This window comes from Ostrea edulis, chromosome 10 (assembly GCF_947568905.1).
Source record: "Ostrea edulis chromosome 10, xbOstEdul1.1, whole genome shotgun sequence".
NCBI lineage: Eukaryota > Metazoa > Mollusca > Bivalvia > Ostreida > Ostreidae > Ostrea > Ostrea edulis.
Window position 1 is genome coordinate 44,362,347 of NC_079173.1, and position 21,554 is coordinate 44,383,900.

The following is a 21,554-nucleotide window of genomic DNA, read 5'->3' on the forward strand; positions in this document are numbered from 1 at the left end:
CTCAAAGAGAGTAATTTATAGAATAAGTGCACAACAGCTGTAGGTGAAGACACTCGACTTTAGTCCAGAGCTTATCCTTTATTGTCATAGCTGAGAGTTCTTTAACGTGACGCCTGCTGCGACACGGGGCCTCCGTTATTGAGGTCTTGTCCGCGAGATTCTCGTTTCTAAATGCCAAGCATTTTGTTTGTTTATTTGTTGTTTTTTGTTGTTGGTTTTTTTTTTTTTTTTGTTTTTTTTTTTTTAGGAAGGAACAATCACTAACTGTGTTTACATCTTATATTTGAGGATGGCACGAGCGGGGCTCACACTTACATGTACGACCTCCTGGTTAGGAAGTGACCACTGAGCTACAGGTGTACAGCGACCTGTATTTCAGACATTGAGTAGTTGTTTACCTATATAAACCACACAGAGGGATTTTTCCAAAATGCTTTTCTAGGAGATGAATTATCCTACAGAGTTTTTTTTTCTCTTCGAAGATTTGTCTTTGAGGGTTGATGTTTGGCAGTCGGTTGTAATTTTCAAAAAGGTAAATAAACTAGTCAAAGTACGTTTTATAAGGGAAATGCAATCGTTTTATAAGGGTGATTTAATACCTGAAAGGTCGTTCGATATCAACCGCAAATAGAAATATTAGCAAATGAAAAATAAATTAGGATACAAAATGCAGTTGACACATAATCAAAAGTGCTCAAACTTCAGTATCTCAGTTCTGAAGGTATATATCATTTTGTGGAGCCCTTTAAGGTATACTTACACCATCCTAGTACCATGAACCATTTTGTACGATTTTTCTCCGTGAAAACGGAAACAGAAATAAGAATCTGTAAATAGAGAGCCTCAACAAATATCCACATGTAACTGGCGGCCAGAGTGTAGTTATACAGCGTGAAAAACAACCGGCATTCCCAGTGCTGAAATAAAAATGTGTGAGTTATACAGCGTGAAGAACAAGCGGCATTCCCAGTGCTGAAATCAGAATGTGTGAGTTATACAGCGTGAAAAACAACCGGCATTCCCAGTGCTGAAATCAGAATATGTGAGTTATACAGCGTGAAAAACAACCGGCATTCCCAGTGCTGAAATCAGAATGTGTGAGTTATACAGCGCTAAAATTAACATGTATTACCAGTGCCAAAATCAGAATGTGAGTTTAACAGCGTGAAAAATTACATGTATCCCCAGTGCTGAAATATGAACACATAACAAAAGCTTATTGAAATAAACAGGTAAATCTGTCACCTGAAAATGCTATTGTTTGTTTTGTTGTTTGTTTCTTATTCTGTTACACGAATTCTTTACTCATGCGGAGACTTCAGCAGGTTTTATGTCAAGTGCAACAAACATGGCAGGTTTCTTTAACGTGCCAACGTCTCCAGTGACACGTGACCTCTGTTTTATGGTCTCTGAATACCGGGCGTTTGGCGAGGGATCAGTCACTACCTATGTTTACGTCATAGATTTGGAGTAGCCATGGCATGGGCGAGTTTCATAATCATGACATTCTGATTACAATTAATTGATTGATATTGTTTAACGTCTTTCTCGAGAATGTTTCACTCATATGGAGACGTCACCATTACCGGTGAAGGGCTTCAAAATTTATGTTTATGCTCGGCGCTTATGGCCATTGAGCAGGGAAGGATATTTATCGTGCCACACCTGCTGTGACACGGGATCTCGGTTTTTGCTGTCTCATTCGAAGGACCGCCCCATTTAGTCGCCTCTTACGACAAGTAAGGGGTACTGAGGACCTATTCAAACCCGGATCTATTGCGAAGCGAACGCTGTAATCAGTGCGTTAACGCTACCGGTCCACTTTCCTGGGGTGGAGGAATGATGAGACAGAGGAGGGGTGGTACGTGTCGCAGTATCCTCTACAAAGTCATCTCCCTTTCCATATTCTTTGTAGAAGATGTTGAAATTTAGTGTACCAGAAGAAACACACAAAACCCCGAGTATATCATAAATATGATACCGAATCAGGCTTATTAGATCCGCGCCGTATACTCAGCGATGGTGAGCATATCTTAAGATCTGATTTTGATTAGATTGACATAAAACCCCAAGTATATGATACTTTATTCTCAATTCAGAAATGATATTCACATAGTTTTATATCTTTATGATGATTTTCAAGGAGTCATTCTTGTGAAGAAATAAATCGACTTCATGCATGTACAATGATGATACTCACAGTGACGTCATTTCTAAATTTAATCTGGCCGTGTTCATAATACACGTCACCGGGAAACCCCACAAACTCCACCAGAAGGTTCTCCCTGATAAAAGACACAACGGCACGCAGGATAAAAGACACAAACAGGTTAATGTGGATGGCGTTCCGGGCGCAGTGGAGCTTCCTGCAAAAGAACAAGATCATGTTTATGTGGATAACTTTCTAGTGGGGTGTTCTACAACACACAATCTTAAATGTGGATGACTTTCTAGTGGAGTGAGGTACAACACACAATCTCAATGTGGATGACTTTCTAGTGAAGTGTACTACAATGCACAATAGAATCTAAATGTGGATGGCACAGAATCATCTAGCGGTGATGCATTATAGATAAGCAAAATAGTAATATGTTGGTTGTAATCAACATCATCATCAACATAATCATCAACATAATCATCAACATCATCATCAACATAATCATCAACAACAACATCATCTTGTGCGAATCTTCTATTGTGGACTGGTGTAAATCCCAGACAATAGAAAATAGAATTATCTTGTATGGGTTCTCTCCTGTAAAGCAATTATAAAATCATTGTCTACAGCAAAACAATATAATTATCTAGAGGTGATCCTCTACTGCGACAGTAAAACGAGCGAGAAGTTACCGAGAACCACTTCACTCATGACAGGAGGACACATACCTGAAATAGATCAGAAGGATCACCGTCATCAATAAATGACATGGGGAACTTACCGGAAGTAGATCATGTTGATCACAGGGAGACTTACCGGAAGTAGATCATTTTGATCACAGGGAGACTTACCGGAAGCAGATCATGATGATCACAGGGAGACTTACCGGAAGTAGATCATGATGATCACCGCTATCACTAATGAAGCCAGTGAGAGACCATAACCAATGTTGTACATCAGGCGGACCGAATCCGCATGTTGCTGAAAATTAAAAACTCCAAAATATTAAATCAAGATATACATATACTGTAAACTTAGTTTAGTTCGCATCTAGTAAATGAGCATGAATCTAGTAAATGAGCATGAATTTCAAAGCACTCCCCTTTTTATTCACTCGAAAAGTATACTATTTATTTCTTTAATTCACTCTTTAGCTTTGGTCGAAAGTTGATTGTTCATATCCTGACGGTTCCCATGATGCCTCGTTCAATTTTTTTTTCTATTTTCGTTCTACATTATGTATTTGTTTATTTATTTTTTCACTGGTTTTTGCCTGTTTTGACATTGACATACGTACTTCAATCAGCGCCGGAACTGAGCGGGAGTTGTCGGACGTTTGTGATAGATATCCACACTGGGTAAAATTACTCCACGTCTTGTTGTTAAACGGATTTATAAACCAGGTCCCGTCCTCACTGCACTGTCGTGAAGCGTTCTCTAAATAAAGGCAACAAAAGAATCAGTCAGTCGTGTGTCCCAGATCAGCAGATCAACCCGGATCTCAAAACATCACCTATAGGAGCGGATCTCTAATCACCAGATAGGCACGGATATCTAATCATAAGATAGGCACGGATCTCTAATCATAAGATAGGCACGGATATCTAATTACCACCTATAGGTGCGGATCTCTAATCACCGGATAGGCGCGGATCTCTAATCATAAGATAGGCACGGATATCTAATTATCACCTATAGGTGCGGATCTCTAATCACCGGATAGGCGCGGATCTCTAATCATATGATAGGCACGGATATCTAATTATCACCTATAGGTGCGGATCTCTAATCACCAGATAGGCACGGATCTCTAATCATAAGATAGGCACGGATATCTAATTATCACCTATATGCACGGATCTCTAATCACCGGATAGGCGCGGATCTCTAATCATAAGATAGGCACGGATATCTAATTATCACCTATATGCACGGATCTCTAATCACCGGATAGGCACGAATCTCTAATCATATGATAGGCACGGATATCTAATTATCACCTATAGGCGCAGATCTCTAATCACCAGATAGGCACGGATCTCTAATCATAAGATAGGCACGGATATCTAATTATCACCTATAGGTGCGGATCTCTAATCACCGGATAGGCGCGGATCTCTAATCATATGATAGGCACGGATATATAATTATCACCTATATGCACGGATCTCTAATCACCGGATAGGCGCGGATCTCTAATCATAAGATAGGCACGGATATCTAATTATCACCTATAGGAGCGGATCTCTAATCACCGGATAGGCGCGGATCTCTAATCATAAGATAGGCACGGATATCTAATTATCACCTATAGGCGCGGATCTCTAATCATCAGATAGGCGCGGATTCTTATCATCACAAATTCTCACTTTTTGCGATTGAATAAAATCAAGTGATCAACAAAATGTGATGCCAGTGATGACCTCTATGACGGTCAACAGCAAAGCGGTCACGCGGCTCTGGTCAAACGCAGGGAAAGATGATCCACAAAATTTAAAATGACAGTTTGTTGGGAAACTCATAGCATATCAGTGGAATCAAGCGGTGAGGTTAGAGTCGTGGTTAACGGATTCATGTGGCAATGCTGCGACCCGGGTTCCATCTATGAGTCAATTAATTGGACGCGAGAGGTTACACTAGTGTCTCATCCGGGTACTCATGTTTTCCACTTTCCGTAAGGACCGCAAATACCCGAGCCGGCAGACAGACAGACGGACAACAGACAGACAGACAGACAAATACCCGAGCCGGCATCGCAGGAAGTCGTAAAATATATGATCGTCTTTAATTTTTAACAAAATGTTTTCAAAAGAATAGTTGACTTTGTCATTAGATAAACTTAAACAGACATGCCAGACAGACAGACAGACAGACGGACAACGGACAGTCACACAGACAGACAGTCACACAGACAGACAGACAGACAGACAGACAGACGGACAACAGACAGACAGACAGCCAGTCAGACAGACAGACAGACAACGGACAGTCAGACAGACAGTCAGCCAGTCAGACAGACAGTCAGACAGACAGACAGACAGACAGACAGACGGACAGACGAACAACAGACAGACAGTCAGACAGACAGACAGACAGACAGACAGACAGACGGACGGACAACAGACATTGAGTAATTCATATCTGTAAACTTGTAAGAATGTACAATGACTCTGAACAAAAATCATGATCCGCGCCAAAAAGCCTTACTCGTCGTATCGATGTGTTTGATGTGGCTAGGGCAGGGCTGTATCGCCAACTGTCCGGCCGGGGTAGGGGGCCAGCACGTGATGCTGTCCCAGGTCCTCGTGCAGTGGGTGCCTGTCAAAAAAAAAATCACGTGATTTTAGCAGAACAATGGTGAGCACAGGTCAGACACATACAACATGCAAATGTGAAAGGTCAACTCCCACAAGATGTACACAAAACACACGCACATAGTTATGTGTATGTATATTATGTATTTTAATTAGAATTAAAAAAAATTACATTGTGAATTTTATGTTACCTGGCTGCACTATTTCACCGAAAGCTTTTGGCCCGGGGGGGTGGGGGGGGTGGGGGGGGGGGGGGTTGACAGTAACTTCTGATATCTCTAAACTCAGTGGTATTTATTTCATCAAAATTGAGAGGAAAATTGACTCCAAGAATTTTTTTTTAAAATATCTGCTTTTTCATGAAATATACAGGGAACTAAAAAAAATTTCAGGCGTCTTCCGTACATTATATATGCCTAGATAAGATAAAGAGAAAGATAGAGAGAAAATAGAAAGTAAATTATACTCTCTCTGAAGTGAGTAATTTAGTTATGACGTCGGCTGTGTTGATGCTACATGTCGAGAGATATGCTACATGTGGAGAGATATGTTACATACCGAGAGATCTTGAGATAGATCTTGAAATAGGCAGTACGGCTAGTCTTTATCAGATACAGTTCGGATATATCTGTTACAAGAGTAAGGCTTCCCTGATAATACGCCGGACATCCACCTGTGGCTGTTCAATCAAATTATATGAGAATGAAATACACATCCCCAGCACATGGTATTTCAACACGCGGATACATTCACATACGCATTTTTTTTTTTAAGAAAACACCGCTAGCTGTTTTTATTTTGATTTAATTAGATCTGGATTTGATCAGATTATGATAAAAATCGAGGTGATTTAAATATCAGGCAATATTCCACATAACACCCCTCCAATGGTTTCATCTTACATTTTACAAGGTTACATGCATATTCATATGACAAATCACAGTTAAATGTTCTTCAGAGGATTTGTAAATACCTTCCCTCAATCTATTATAATATAAAACTATACAAACCCAACCAACCCCCCCCCCCAACCCCCCAACCCCCGTTTTTGACTCCATCCTGGTCCCGGGGCTCATAATTCAAACAGACAGGATATTCACCTTCCCGGTGTTGTAACTGTCGATATCTTTACCATTCTAAATGAGAGCCATTTCTGATGAATGTGAACAATATCTTAAATATAGTACGACTGGCTGGGAACAGTACGACTGGCTGGGAATATCCCGACAGAGATGAAAGTAAAATGTAAATTTCATATGAAAAAAAAAAAAAACATGTTTGAAAATACACGAGAGCTTCACGTGTTTCAGGAAGCATGGTGGCGCTGCAGTTCCTGCTCTCATGCATATTCAAAAATGAAATTTATTTCTTAAATATCATTGGCGGTTCTATACATGTATGTACTTGTGGAACACTGGAAGCTGTCCACCATTATTTCTTACTAACAACAGAAATACCAGACATATTTGTGTATGTATTTTAATGCAGGACCACAATGGAAACTAGCTATATGCTAATTTGTGTTATCCTGGATAAATAAAGGCTATTGTTATGACATGAATTATGTTTAACAAGTTATTTCGAATTGACAAACTTCACAATGTGCACACACGTTCTACTGTGGGGGTGACACTTCTCTTTGTAATGGGGAACAACTTTTCTCTCTTATCCAAACGTTTATTAAACAAAGTGGTTGATTTCATCTTTGATCTAGCTCATCACTGTACTCTGATTAAATGAAATTATTGCTAGACATCATGGTGTGGTGTTGAATATTTCCCAGTAAATCCAGACTCAGATTTAATCACATACTTATTATGTGTATCTATTGAAAAAAAATCATTTTTTTTTTTTTTTTTTTTTTTTGAAAATGCATGACAGTATGAACAGCACCGCCTCGCGTCGGCATGCTTTCAATGCGTGAAATGTTGCAGTTCATGCCCACAGACATTTTCAAAGGGGATTTTTTTTCTTCAATTTACGTTCTACTGTCATTTTGTTGAACACCCCCCCCCCCCCCCCCCCCCCCCCGTTGTAATAGACGCAAGATTTACATGCGCATTGTTCATGAATTAAATTGACCGTGTTTGAGGATGAAGCAAAATTTATATCCATAACAGGATTAAAAAAAAAAAAGATCTAGGATTTTAAAAAAAATCCGAAGCTATCCAGACGTGTGTGGGCAGCGACGTAAAAAGTGTATTATGACGTCATATTTAACGTCGGTGTTAAGCGTTAGAAACAAAAGAGACCAAGGAGTGATTACAGGATTGAGAACAATATGGTTTACATACTTCTGTGGATTTGGGATTTTCATCTCAGAACGACGTGAACTTGACGAGATTTCAAATAGCAAAAGACAAGTCCTCGCGCTAGCATTCGAATCGGCGTAATTTTTACTAAATTTTTAAGTTTCATACGTATGGTTTGATTTTTTATTAGTTTTCTATATTTTCCTTTTAAACGTGTATGTCTTACGGTGAGACCGTTTTTGAGGGCGAAGCAATAAGTATTGGCATTAGTATCTAGAGCCATAACAGGACAAAAATCTCCCGAAGTTAGCACCTAACGTGTGAGGACAGAGCTCGATCTATCAAGCATCCTACCTTTAGCCATTTACAAAAAATATCCCGAAGTTAGCACTGAACATGTGAGGATCTGCCTATTCATTGAACGCGGGAAACATTAGTGCATTATGACGTCATATTCAACTCGGTGTTTAGCAAATTCACAAACATAGAAGACGTGGTACAATCGCGTTAATCGAGGCGTGATGATATATGATTAAGAAAATAAAATTTACATTTTTTTTTTACGGATTCTTTATAACATCTCAGAACAACGTGAATTAGGGTAGACGAGATTCAAAATGGAGAAATACATGTCCACGTGCTTGTATTCCATTCGACACCATTTGGACCAAAATTTTCAAGTTCCATCGGTATGGTTTAATTGTTTTTATTACTTTTCAATATTTTCCCGTTAAACATGCATATACGTGTTACCTACATAGGGAGAGCTCCGTCATGTTGTAGGGTGGGGGGGGGGGAGGGGGTTAGAATCTGGTTTGAGATAATGTGGATGAAATCGCCATACATTACGTAAATCGTGATCTGGTACTACAAAAGATTTGTGCAATCAAGGCCAAGACAGCGTGCATACCTGTAGAGTATTCACGTGAGTCTAAACCAAGACCATATACACACACGTGACAATATACACACACGTGACAATGTATACACACGTGACAATACACACACACACACGTGACAATGTACACACACGTGACAATATACACACACGTGACAATGTACACACACGTGACAATATACATACACGTGACAATATACACACGTGAGTCAAATTTGACAATGACATCTCTGTGAACCCAAATTTTATAACCTGAAGAATGGCATTTTGTACATTTAAATATCAAAACCATTCAAAATACCAGAACAAAGTGATTTGCTCTCCGTAATGTCTCTACATGCAGCAAGAATTCAAATCCCATTGTTTTTGTTTTAAGAATTTAAAACTTCCGTACGGCGGTAGACTAACACCCACTTAGATGTTTGTTTTGATAAGAGCAGTTAAAAATGCAGGGAATTTACATCAAGAGCGTGTCTTTAATTCAGCTCTATGTATATGACTACCGATGCCAGACTATTGTAATTAGTATTATTTAGATAAATCAACGACGTTTTATATATCAACAATATTCATTTGCAGCAGCCGCTTTTCTATGGTGATGCCCTTTCAGGACCCTTGATGCCCCTTAAGGACTTTGATGCCTCTTAAGGACCCTAGTTGCCCCTTAAGGACCCTTGATGCCCCTTAAGGACCCTTGATGCCATATAGTCGTGCATAATGTAAAGTCTATACAGAAATACCATCGTGACATTTATTTTATCGTAGGTTCGAGTCCAGCAGGTATTTTAATTTACTTTCTACTAAAACTGCATTTTTCACTGAATAAATGAGGTAAGTTTTAAACTTTTTAATTTCAAAATAATATTGTACATATTATCCACACTCCTTATCAGATGTCTCTGCATGGTGTCATTCATCCTTAAACGAGGTAAATCACTGATCGTGTGGTCATCGAACCCGAGTAAAATTCATTGACATACCGATTCCGGATTCCACACGATGTCTAACGCCGCGTGTCCCTTTCCCTTACACGTGTTCATTATGACCAAATGACCACATGTCAAGGTAATTAAAGGTCTGGTAACAGCTCTACACTTTGTTCTAAAACAGGTATACCGCGGGCTTGTTCCTTTTTATCAGGCGGAGACACCCACTGTGAGTCTGAACCCATGTCACCAGGTATTAACGAGAGAATCAGGTACAATGAAACCTGTCTAAACCGATATACATTGGGAGACAAAATGTTTTGTCGGAATACACAGTGTGTCGGAATAAACAGTGTCAAAAAAAGAATGAAAATATGAAATTAAGAATAAGGGTTCGAATGTCCAGTGGAAGGAATTGTACATGTGTTGAATTATACAGGTTTCGGATTGCACAAGTGTCGGGTTATACAGGTGTCGGATTAGGCAGTTTTCACTGAACATGAATATGGAACGGGGTCCACTTCCTGTCTATATATAACTACAATAACTGTAATAAAAACCAGAGAGCTACAGTCCTAACTCTGTTATAAAAACCAGAGAGATACAGATCTAACTCTGTTATAAAAACCAGAGAGCTACAGTCCTAACTCTGTTATAGAAACCAGAGAGCTACAGATCTAACTTTGTTATAGAAACCGGAGAGCTACAGTCCTAACTCTGTTATAGAAACCAGAGAGCTACAGATCTAACTTTGTTATAGAAACCGGAGAGCTACAGTCCTAATTCTGTTATAGAAACCAGAGAGCTACAGTCCTAACTCTGTTATAAAAACCAAAAAGTTACAGATCTAACACTGACACCCACCCCCATGAATCCACCTATTCCCACACAAACACACATCCACTAGCCCTACCCCCCAAACTCTCACTCACATCCACAAACCCACTTACTTACACATACACAAACGCCCTACCCCCAAACTCACCCCCCTACAACCCCCCCACCCTACATGTACTCCCACACAAACGCACATCCACTAACCCTACCCCCAAACTCTCACTCACACCCACAACCACCCCCCCCCCTACTTGTTCTCCCACACATACACACACACATTCACTATCCCTACCCCCAAACTCTCACTCACACCCACAACCACCACCCCCCTACTTGTTCTCCCACACATACACACACACATTCACTAGCCCTACCCCCAAACTCTCACTCACAACCACCACCCCCCTTACTTGTTCTCCCACACATACACACACACATCCACTATCCCTACCCCAAACACTCACTCACACCCACAACCACCCCCCCTACTTGTTCTCCCACACATACACACACACATTCACTAGCCCTACCCCCAAACTCTCACTCACACCCACAACCACCACCACCCCCCTACTTGTTCTCCCACACACACACACACATTCACTAGCCCTACCCCCAAACTCTCACTCACACCCACAACCACCACCCCACCCCCCCCTACTTGTTCTCCCACACACAAACACACACACATTCACTAGCCCTACCCCCAAACACTTACTCACACCCACACCCACAAATCCACCTACTCCCACACATACACACACACCTACCCCCCCCCCCCCCCCCCCCACACACACACACACAAACCCACTTATTATACTCCAGCCTGTAGAAGACAAGGATTCTCGCACATTGTAAATGGTACGCTGGACTTCATCGATAAAACAAAACAATGTGTTCTAATTTGATTACCACGTTAAGTACTCCGTTATCCGATAACACGATTAAGTGTTTGTTTATAGATCTGTAATGTAATTATTGATATAGAGCGCGCTGACATCCATTACCAATTAAAGCGCAAACTTACACGTGCGTGTGCGCGCCCCGTACACTAAGAAGGCTGACAGGTTTTACTAGGATCTAAACAACCCTACTCAGAATTGAGAAGACTATGATAATGGACGATACTAGTACGGATTATTAGCAAAGTGTTGGTGTTTTAAAAACCTTTTTCCACTATTCATTTCTAGAAATGTCCACAGAACTTAAGTTGTGTAAATTTGTGTTGCGTTAAACATTAAAGTTGTGTAAATTTGTGTTGCGTTAAACATTAAAGTTGTGTTGCGTTAAACATTAAAGTTGTGTAAATTTGTGTTGCGTTAAACATTAAAGCAATATTGCCTGTCATTTTGGTGTCAGAAATTTTTGATGCATAATTGTGAATCACTATTTCAATGACAGGAAAAAAAATCAAAATTTATAAACTTTTTGGTATTAATATTCATGTTAGAAAACCCTTTTAGGGGTTCTGAATGAAGCAAAATTACATTATGGTCTTCCCGTACACAAAAATCAGTTCTATGTAATATTGTGTATTCAATAGAACAGAAATCTTTATTTTGAAAAAATCTTAAACTTAGTTTTGATTTCATTATTTAATGATTATGGTTAAAATTACATACAAAACTATCATAATAGGCCAATAGCACATTTCTACAACAAAACAAAAATTTCAGACTTCGAACTAATATTGCTTTAGATACTCTTCTTTAATTGTCAATTCAAACTATCGTCATAAGTCACAAGTATTTAGAGAGGATTTCAATGGCAGATAGTCACATGACACGGTGTAGACGGGGAGTACACAACATGGAGAGAATGGGATCCCCCTTACCAGAGATTTAATTATTGAAATTGACAGTGGGTAAACTTAGGTGAGCGGCCAATCAACTTCTTGCCAGTCGTGCTATAATTAAAAGTTAGCGTGTCATGAAAAGTATGCTGGCGTGAAGCGCTGCAGTTCATACCATCGTGTGTTTTCAAAAATGAAATTTATTTTCAATATTTACATTCTACTTTCACTTCTGTAATTCCCAGTCGTTGAAATAGATGTACTATATTTATCAAGATTCATACGCGTATTGTTTACAGAAGTGACTATCATTAAAATTTGTTGAGATTTCAAAGGGAAAAAAATTAAATGTAAATTGATATATGCAAAAACATACCCCTGGGTACAGTGTTTCCAGCTGGGGGTCGAATTTTGTTCCGGGTGGGTACAGTTAGCGTTACATGTGACGTCTGAGATATATGGGGCACTCTGACCCCCCCCCCCCCCCCCCTCTCGTAGATCCTTGATGAAATCTTGGTCCCCGGAATTACAACAAAGATTTTAATTGATTTCAATAAAAAAAAAATCGCTGTTAAATGTAAAATGTCAAAAGCAAACTTCAGACATTTCTGGACCTTCCATCTACTCGATGAGATGACTTTTCCCGAAGATGAAGCAATATTCTAGCTTCAGTTAGTGCAGTCAGGGAGGGGGTAGGGCCGTGGTGCTGCCCTTGGGGCACCTGTGAGGGTAATTTTACTCAGTCTAAAAAATAATCACATGCTCGGATTGACGGATCAAACTAATCCTAATTCGTTGCGAGGGGAAATTATTTTTTTTTTGTATCACATATTGGTACTATAAAAGCGGCCTAGGACTACATGCAGTGCTCCTGACGTTTTAGACACGCTGTATTCGTCATTGAAACGCAACATATTTTCCCCGCTCTCCCTATCAATTTTCTACTTCTGTGTAAGGCATTATAAAGCGCACTGACAACAGATCAACCCCTTAATGAGAAGATGTATAGAACACACGAGACTAGAGGGTCAAGACGTGGGGAATACGAAATGACACACAGTTACCAGGGTTACTCTCTCTCTCTCTCTCTCTCTCTCTCTCTCTCTCTCTCTCTTTCTCTATCTATCTATCTATCTCTCCTGTCTATATTTATTTGTCTCTCTGTCTGCCTCTCTCTACATGAAATATGTTATATGTATAGAGAGGGGGGTTGGGGTTACATCTGCCCGGGGGGGGGGGGGGGGGGGTATCTCGAGGCCCTCGCCTATTACCTGTACATGTATATCTTTCAACATGAATTTTGTCCTTATTAAAGATAAACTGCGTTCATAGATTCTTATTAGAACCTCATTACATTGTAGCATTCCGCCGGATTCGATCGCCGGTGGCTCAGTTGGTAGAGCACCTGACTAGAGATTCAGGGGGCCCGGGTTCGAATCCCGGTCTGGTCCGTTGCATTTTCTCCCTTCCTGTTACATTTGGTGCCGTAGACCAGCCCTTGGAACTGACAAGTGAAAATGCCTGCCAGGAGATAAAGATCCTGGGTTGATGTCTTCAGGTGTGAAGACATTTAAGGAGGGAGGAATGTAGCGGTCAGCCGGATTCGATCGCCGGTGGCCAATTAGCTCAGTTGGTAGAGCACCTGACTAGAGATTCAGGGGGCCCGGGTTCGAATCCGGTCTGGTCCGTTGCATTTTCTCCCTTCCTGTTACAACATTACAAGAATATGAATGAAATCCATGCAGACATGTGTTTGTCCATAAACACCAACGCGCACACAGGCACACACAAACACACGTGAACACTCACCGTTAAGTAGTGACGCATTTTGACGTTCTGCGGCGATTAGTCCGATGCATTCCAACTGCTTCCGGTATAGAGCTTCCTGCTGATCCTCGCTGTGAATCAAGGGATTCTCCTGGAAAAATTCAAAATTGGATATATTCCTCATCACTCCTCGTCACAGCTGTGTAACATTAAACTCTCACACGTCAGTACCCAGGAGTCCACACACGATCGGCGGAACCCTAAACACGCGTGTTTTCGATGAATTATGATTAATATTTTTTCCTCTTCTTCAAAGAAATCCCATTGACGATCTTTTGCACGCCACTTTTCGATGAATGTGGCCTAAGAGAGAAAAACGACCTCGGAAACGAGTTAATTGATGACAGTTCAACAGTTCTTTAGATCGAGTGAAGCCTCTTACAATAATCATAAGTGATTTATATTTCACTTCCACCAACAAGACGCACTTGTTAAAAAAAATCTTGCTAATTCCCCTCTCCAATGCACAACCAGCACACTTGTCAATAAGAGAACCTTTCCTCCGGTAATGCGAGGTTAGAAGACAATCTGCCGGCGTCTCTTATTTCACAATTCACGCACACAAAACAAAAATAAAGATTTTAAATACACTTTTAAAAATAAGTTATAAACGAAACAAACAGAGATTGATATCTTTGTAACTTAAATCCATGTCATTCATAATCAGTTACAATAACATTTTTCCCCCGATGTAAATATCACGTGGATGAAATATACACCTTGTTTATCAATTAATATCACATAATATCTTCACGCCTGACGGGAAGACGGTCAAATGGGCATGTAGACGTCCACAGTCCCCCTTATAATCATCAAAACAATCGCCTATCTCCGCCCAGCACGCTGCACCGACTTAAAACACTTACAGGGATTATATTATACTCAAGGTTTATAAAATAAAATAAAAAATAAGATTTTTTTCCCTGCACTTTCCTCCATAAATCAAAAGACGGGCATCAACAGAAGGCCACATAAAATTCTGATGACTGAATATCGCTGATTTCTAACGGATCAATCAAGACTTCGCGAGCCACTCAAATCAAGCCACTGGATATTCAATGAAATCATTTTACCTGCCGACGTTCACCCAGCTTGTATTTATTTGTTTGTTTTGCTAGATATGTTTATTTAGAAGTAGATATATTCATTTAAAACAATCCATATATTTCACATATTGCTTAGATTAATATAAAAATGTGTGATTATAAAATCATTCAACATCTCTCTCTCTCTCTCTCTCTCTCTCTCTGTGTGTGTGTGTGTGTGTGTGTGTGTGTGTGTGTGTGTGTGTGTGTGTGTGTGTGTGTGTGTGTGTGTGTGTGTTTGTTTGTTTTTCTCTCTCTGATTCTTTCTTTCTATAATTCTCTCTCTCTCTCTCTCTCTCTCTCTCTCTTTCTCTCTCTCTCTCTGTGTGTGTGTTTCTCTCTCTCTGACATTTCTCTTTGCTTTTGCTTTTCTCAGTTGCTCTCGGTTTCTTTCTCTCTTTGTTCCTCTGCCTTTGCCTCTCCCTGTTTCTCTCTTTACTTCCTCTGCCTCTCTCTATCTCTCGCTTCTTTCTCGCTTCTTTCTCTCTATCCACACACAAACGCACGCAAACTTTCCCATTAAATGGACATGTTTATGACATGTTTGGCGCGCTCTCTCGCCCCTTAACCTTCTTGTCACCCTTTAAAGTCACTGTGTAATTAATAATAATAATTAATCACATGTTCTGACGGACCGGCTAATGTTAGGCCTGACAAAGAGCTGGTCAATTTCGGCGGGGGCGGATCTAAAATTCTCCTGTACACAAAGGGATTTCTTTGCGAGGCAGTATGTAAGGTTGTAATCATATGCTGGGCGTCTTGGACGTTACATGCATCCCTGTATTTTTTTTTCAGACCTGAAACATTTTAAATAATTCTATTTTCCAATCACACATACATTATATCCTTTCGTAATTTTTGTTTTTAATAAAAATCGAAAATACTACGGAAGCTCATTGAGGCCAGTTCGACAGAAAAATAAATTTCTTTTGCGTTTAAACGCAATAATTATTGCGTTTTAATGCAATCTTTTGCGTTTAATCGCAATGGGTTTTGCGTTTAAACGCAAAAGATTGCATTAAAACGCAATAATTATTGCGTTTAAACGCAAAAGAAATTTATTTTTCTGTTGAACTGGCCTCAATGAGCTTCCGTAAAATACTAAATTAAAAAAAAAAATAATAATTTGCAGAAAAAAGACCATCCGTGATCTTCAGTGGATCGTATTTCAAACAGAACGTTTCCGACTGCGTTATTCGGCATCAATTTTGTAAACTGATTTTTAATGATTTTTTTCCCTCTATAGTGAAGATAATTACCGGTGTGATACCTAAACACCTATCACTATTTGTTGTATATATACTATAGGAAGCATTACGAGAGAAAAATTATGTTCTTGACAAAATCCGTACATTACCTGTTTAATGACAGTGAGACCTAATATAGATATTGCTGTGTTTCCACAAACCCAACCGATCTTAAATTATACCTCCTACCCCAGAATTTGTTGGAGAGATTTCTGAATAAACACTGTTCATACCTGTAATCATCTCAAAGGTAATTAACACCAAGCATATTTAAAATGCAGGGGCTAGACTGATAATCTTGTGTGTTCAGATTTTAAAACACTCAGCCCCATAAATACGTCTGTACCCCCCCCCCCCCCCAACATTTGTTCTTGGCTATCCACGAGGCTAGTACAATTACCAAGTAATTATATCATTTTTATATAATTCTGATGTTATTCATTACAATTGTATTCAGTTTGTGAGTAAAATTTCCCAGAGTTTGTGCATCGGTAAATTCGCCAAAAGGAATCATACTTAGCGACATTAAGCGTTTCTCTGTACACCTAACATATCTTTATCCATTACATGTACATGTATATGGTGTATTTTTTTCAAAGGGTAGATAACCACGAGCGATGAAGGAAATTTATGTCAAAGTCCGAACCCCAGACTTCAGATCTCTATTATAGGGTTCTACAGACTTCAGATCTCTATTATAGGGGTTATACAGAGTTCAGATCCCTATTATAGGGGTTCTACAGACTTCAGATCTATATTATAGAGGTTCTACAGACTTCAGATCTCTATTATAGAGGTTCTACAGACCTCAGATCTCTATTATAGGGATTCTACAGACTTCAGATCTCTATTATAGAGGTTCTACAGACCTCAGATCCCTATTATAGAGGTTCTACAGACTTCAGATCTCTATTATAGAGGTTCTACAGACCTCAGATCTCTTTTATAGGGATTCTACAGACTTCAGATCTCTATTATAGAGGTTCTACAGACCTCATATCCCTATTATAGGGGTTCTACAGACTTCAGATCTCTATTATAGAGATTCTACAGACGTCAGATCTCTTTTATAGGGATTCTACAGACTTCAGATCTCTATTATAGAGGTTCTACAGACTTCAGATCTCTATTATAGGGGTTCTACAGACTTCAGATCTCTATTATAAAGATTCTACAGACGTCAAATCTCTTTTATAGAGGTTCTACAGACCTCAGATCTCTTTTATAGAGGTTCTACAGACTTCAGATCTCTATTATAGGGGCTCCACAGACTTCAGATCTCTATTATAGAGGTTCTACAGACTTCAGATCCCTATTATAGAGGTTCTACAGACTTCAGATCTCTATTATAGAGGTTCTACAGACTTCAGATCTCTATTATAGGGGTTCTACAGACTTCAGATCTCTATTATAGAGGTTCTACAGACTTCAGATCTCTATTATAGGGGTTCTACAGACTTCAGATCTCTATTACAGAGGTTCTACAGACTTCAGATCTCTATTATAGAGGTTCTACAGACTTCAGATCTCTATTATAGAGGTTCTACAGACTTCAGATCTCTATTATAGGGATTCTACAGGCTTCAGATCTCTATTATAGAGGTTCTATAAGTAACACTTTTCTCTGTACATTCATTGTTTTCTTTGATATAGCATGTTGTATTTTTTCAAAGAGTTATCACAATGAAATAAATTTCAACCCAGAAAAAAAACCCATTATAAGCACGATCGGCACGTTATTCAGATGCATAACGGAGTTTACGCATATTCATAAAAAATATTTATACTGAAATATTTAAGCTCATTAGTGAAGGGAAATGCATGATTGTTAAAAATAAAAACACAACAAGCTGGTATAGAACAGAAAATCATTACGTCGGTTTTCCGAAGGTTTACAGTCAATTTAATTAGATAGTCATCTACCGGTGCTAAGGATGATTTTCAAATTGTTAATGAATGACAAGCCCTCAGCGCTGATGATGATGCCGTCTCCGCGCTGCTGACTTTTTAATGAACCGTCTTTTAATTCCAGGCTGATAAATGTGTGATAAATTTCCGTAGATGCCGAATCTGTTTGTCTTAAAACGAAATTCGTTAAGTGTCATCTGTAGTTCATTCCCGGGTATCGTCAAATCGGCGTGGGTTGTATACAAGACTGTTTCCATGGTAACTTTGACAGATGTACCCCGGATGAAGTCTAACTGCCTCAATATCGGAGATGTATGTGAGTTTTGTGTGGGTTGTGTGTTTAATTTTAATTCAAATTAAGGATCGAGATCCAAAGTTCAATGCCTGACAAAATGGTGCATTCACATAGTTTACATCAGAACTTCAGCCCTCGCCCACTTAAAACTTTATTGTAAATAAAATGAATGTTGATCCTAATTGAGTATTGATAGTACTGACAACACTTTGATTCTGTTTTGTTTATTCATTATTCATACATGAAAGTGTAGAAATTAACGATTCGTTCCAAGAAAGCAAGCAATCGATGTCAGACGACTAATACCTTTGAGGGTTTTAACGTAACCCCCCCCCCCCCCCCCCCTCCCCATTCCATTTTTTGAATTTCGATCCTAAGTCTAATGACTACACAAAATATCAGAGGAAAAAATGCGTATTAGGGTGTTTTCATTGTGTAAGTCAGTCATGTGTGTGTTTGATCTGATTTTCAACAGAAATGTCCTGCTTTAAAGAAAAAAAGAATAGGTGTACTACATGTGTATCCATTAAGCGCTCGATGTTCATAACTGTAACACATTCACAAGGGACTACTGTTGGAATCTGTAAAAATATCACAGACCTCAGCATTGAAAAAGTAAAATATTCACGCGTTTCCACATGTGTATATCCGCAACCGTCCAAAACTTTCACCGTCGCAGTCGGTGCTCGAACCCTCAATCTCTTACAAAACCAATCTACCGTAGCGCTTCCAATTATAGGATTGAGAAATAATAGGGCAGGGATATGATGATGTTTAGGAGCCCCAGCAGATGAAGATTATAGCAAGAGTCAACTCAACAACCCTTACATGACATGTCTATACCCCGCCCCCATACTCTTGATCCGCCCCAGTTTAATCATTCGACCCTTTTCCGTGTCTCCTAAAAATTGTATCCACCCTGATCGGGGGTGGGGGGGGGGTGGGTTTTGGGGGTGGGGGGAGTCACACATTCATTTAAAATCACGGGAGGCTTTCGTTATAGCTTAATGTGCGCGAACATTTGTAGTTCTGTTGATCTCTGATAAATTTCAACCAAATTTTGCACAAATGACCCTTGCTAAATTGAACTGACGTCTCTATACAATATCAGTGACCCCCTAAGCGGCCAGACTCATTCAGAAGGAGAAATGAATAGCAATAATGGAAACTCGTTGGATTATTTTTTTATCGGGACTTAACGCTTGAGACATTGCCGGCCATCATTCTAGTGTCAGAGATCGGAGTATCCCGCCGCTCTAATCTTAGGTATGTCACGCTAAACATAACCTGATAATTTGTATCTATTGATTCAGGACAGCGACCCCTGGCGGAATGTTGTACCCTATCGATATAACAAGCGTGTAACCAAAAATGAGATAAATGTCAATGTACCTTGAAATGTACTGAGGCAAGGTGTGGATTACACAACTCCACAGCGAGTGATTGAGACCGTGTAATTTCTCAACATGATATGATGTTGTCTCAAGAATAGAAAACCTATCGGCGCCCTCTTACCCAGCCGTGGTGCATGACCACCCACCCCTCCCAAAAAATTCACAATATACAGACGAAACAACTTACATATAGACGCACACACATCCACAAAGATACACACTCACATCTGTAGACACATAGACACACACACACATACAGACACATACACACACAGACACATACACACACATACACACACAGACACATACACACACACACACATACAGACACACACAGACACACAGATACACACTAATATCTGTACACACATAGACACAGCCACACACAGACACACACACATACAGACACATACACAGACACACACAGACACACACACATACAGACACATACAGACACATACAGACACATACAGACACACACACACATCCACAAAGATACACACTCATACACACACATACACACACATACAGACACACTCATATATGTACACATACAGACACATACAGACACACACACATCCACAAAGATACACACTCATATCTCTACACACATAGACACAGACACACACACACACTGACACATACAGACACACACACATCCACAAAGATACACATCCATATCTGTACACACATAGACACAGCCACACACAGACACACACACATCCACAAAGATACACACTCATATATCTACACACATACACACACACATACAGACACATACAGACACACACAGACACATACAGACACACACAGACACATACAGACACACACAGACACATACAGACACACACACATCCACAAAGATACACACTCATATATGTACACACATACACACACACATATTGACACGCACGCATTCATACACGCACCCCCCCACACACACATATATATACATACACGCACATGCACACATAAACACACACAGATGATTATATAAACAGACACGTTTACGCTGTTGTTGAAGTGAGAGACTTTTTCTACTATTTCAGAATGGTACACATTTAGAGGCTTTTTCTACTAATTCAGAATGGCACACAGTTAAAGGCTTTTTCTACTAATTCAGAATGGTACACAGATAGAGACTTTTTCTAATAATTCAGAATTGTACACATTTAGAGGCCTTTTCTATTAATTCAGAATTGTACACATTTAATTTAGAGGCTTTTTGTACTAATTCAGAATGGTACACAGTTAAAGGCTTTTTCTACTAATTCAGAATGGTACACAAATAGAGACTTTTTCTAATAATTCAGAATTGTACACATTTAGAGGCCTTTTCTATTAATTCAGAATTGTACACATTTAATTTAGAGGCTTTTTGTACTAATTCAGAATGGTACACAGATAGAGGCTTTTTCTACTAATTCAGAATGGTACATAGATAGAGATTTTTTCTAATAATTCAGAATTGTACACATTTAGAGGCTTTTTCTACTAATTCAGAATGGTACACATTTAGAGGCTTTTTCTACTAATTCAGAATTGTACACATTTAGAGGCTTTTTGTACTAATTCAGAATTGTACACATTTAGAGGCTTTTTCTACTAATTCAGAATTGTA

General features: G+C 39.4%; 1 protein-coding gene across 6 annotated transcripts in view; it reads right to left on the bottom strand.

The window, feature by feature from the left end:
* The window catches only part of LOC125666195 (vasoactive intestinal polypeptide receptor-like), a 71,218-nt gene that overhangs the window by 13,998 nt on the left and 35,666 nt on the right, over positions 1–21,554 (bottom strand). For all 6 annotated transcript variants that reach the window (XM_056151462.1, XM_056151460.1, XM_048899311.2 and 3 more), the window contains 6 exons: positions 13,987–14,095; positions 5,366–5,476; positions 3,456–3,595; positions 3,045–3,139; positions 2,201–2,366; positions 761–917 (listed from right to left, as the gene is read on the bottom strand). In XM_056151462.1, coding sequence (XP_056007437.1) covers positions 761–917; positions 2,201–2,366; positions 3,045–3,139; positions 3,456–3,595; positions 5,366–5,476; positions 13,987–14,095 — 778 coding nt within the window. The remainder of the gene's footprint in view (positions 1–760; positions 918–2,200; positions 2,367–3,044; positions 3,140–3,455; positions 3,596–5,365; positions 5,477–13,986; positions 14,096–21,554) is intronic.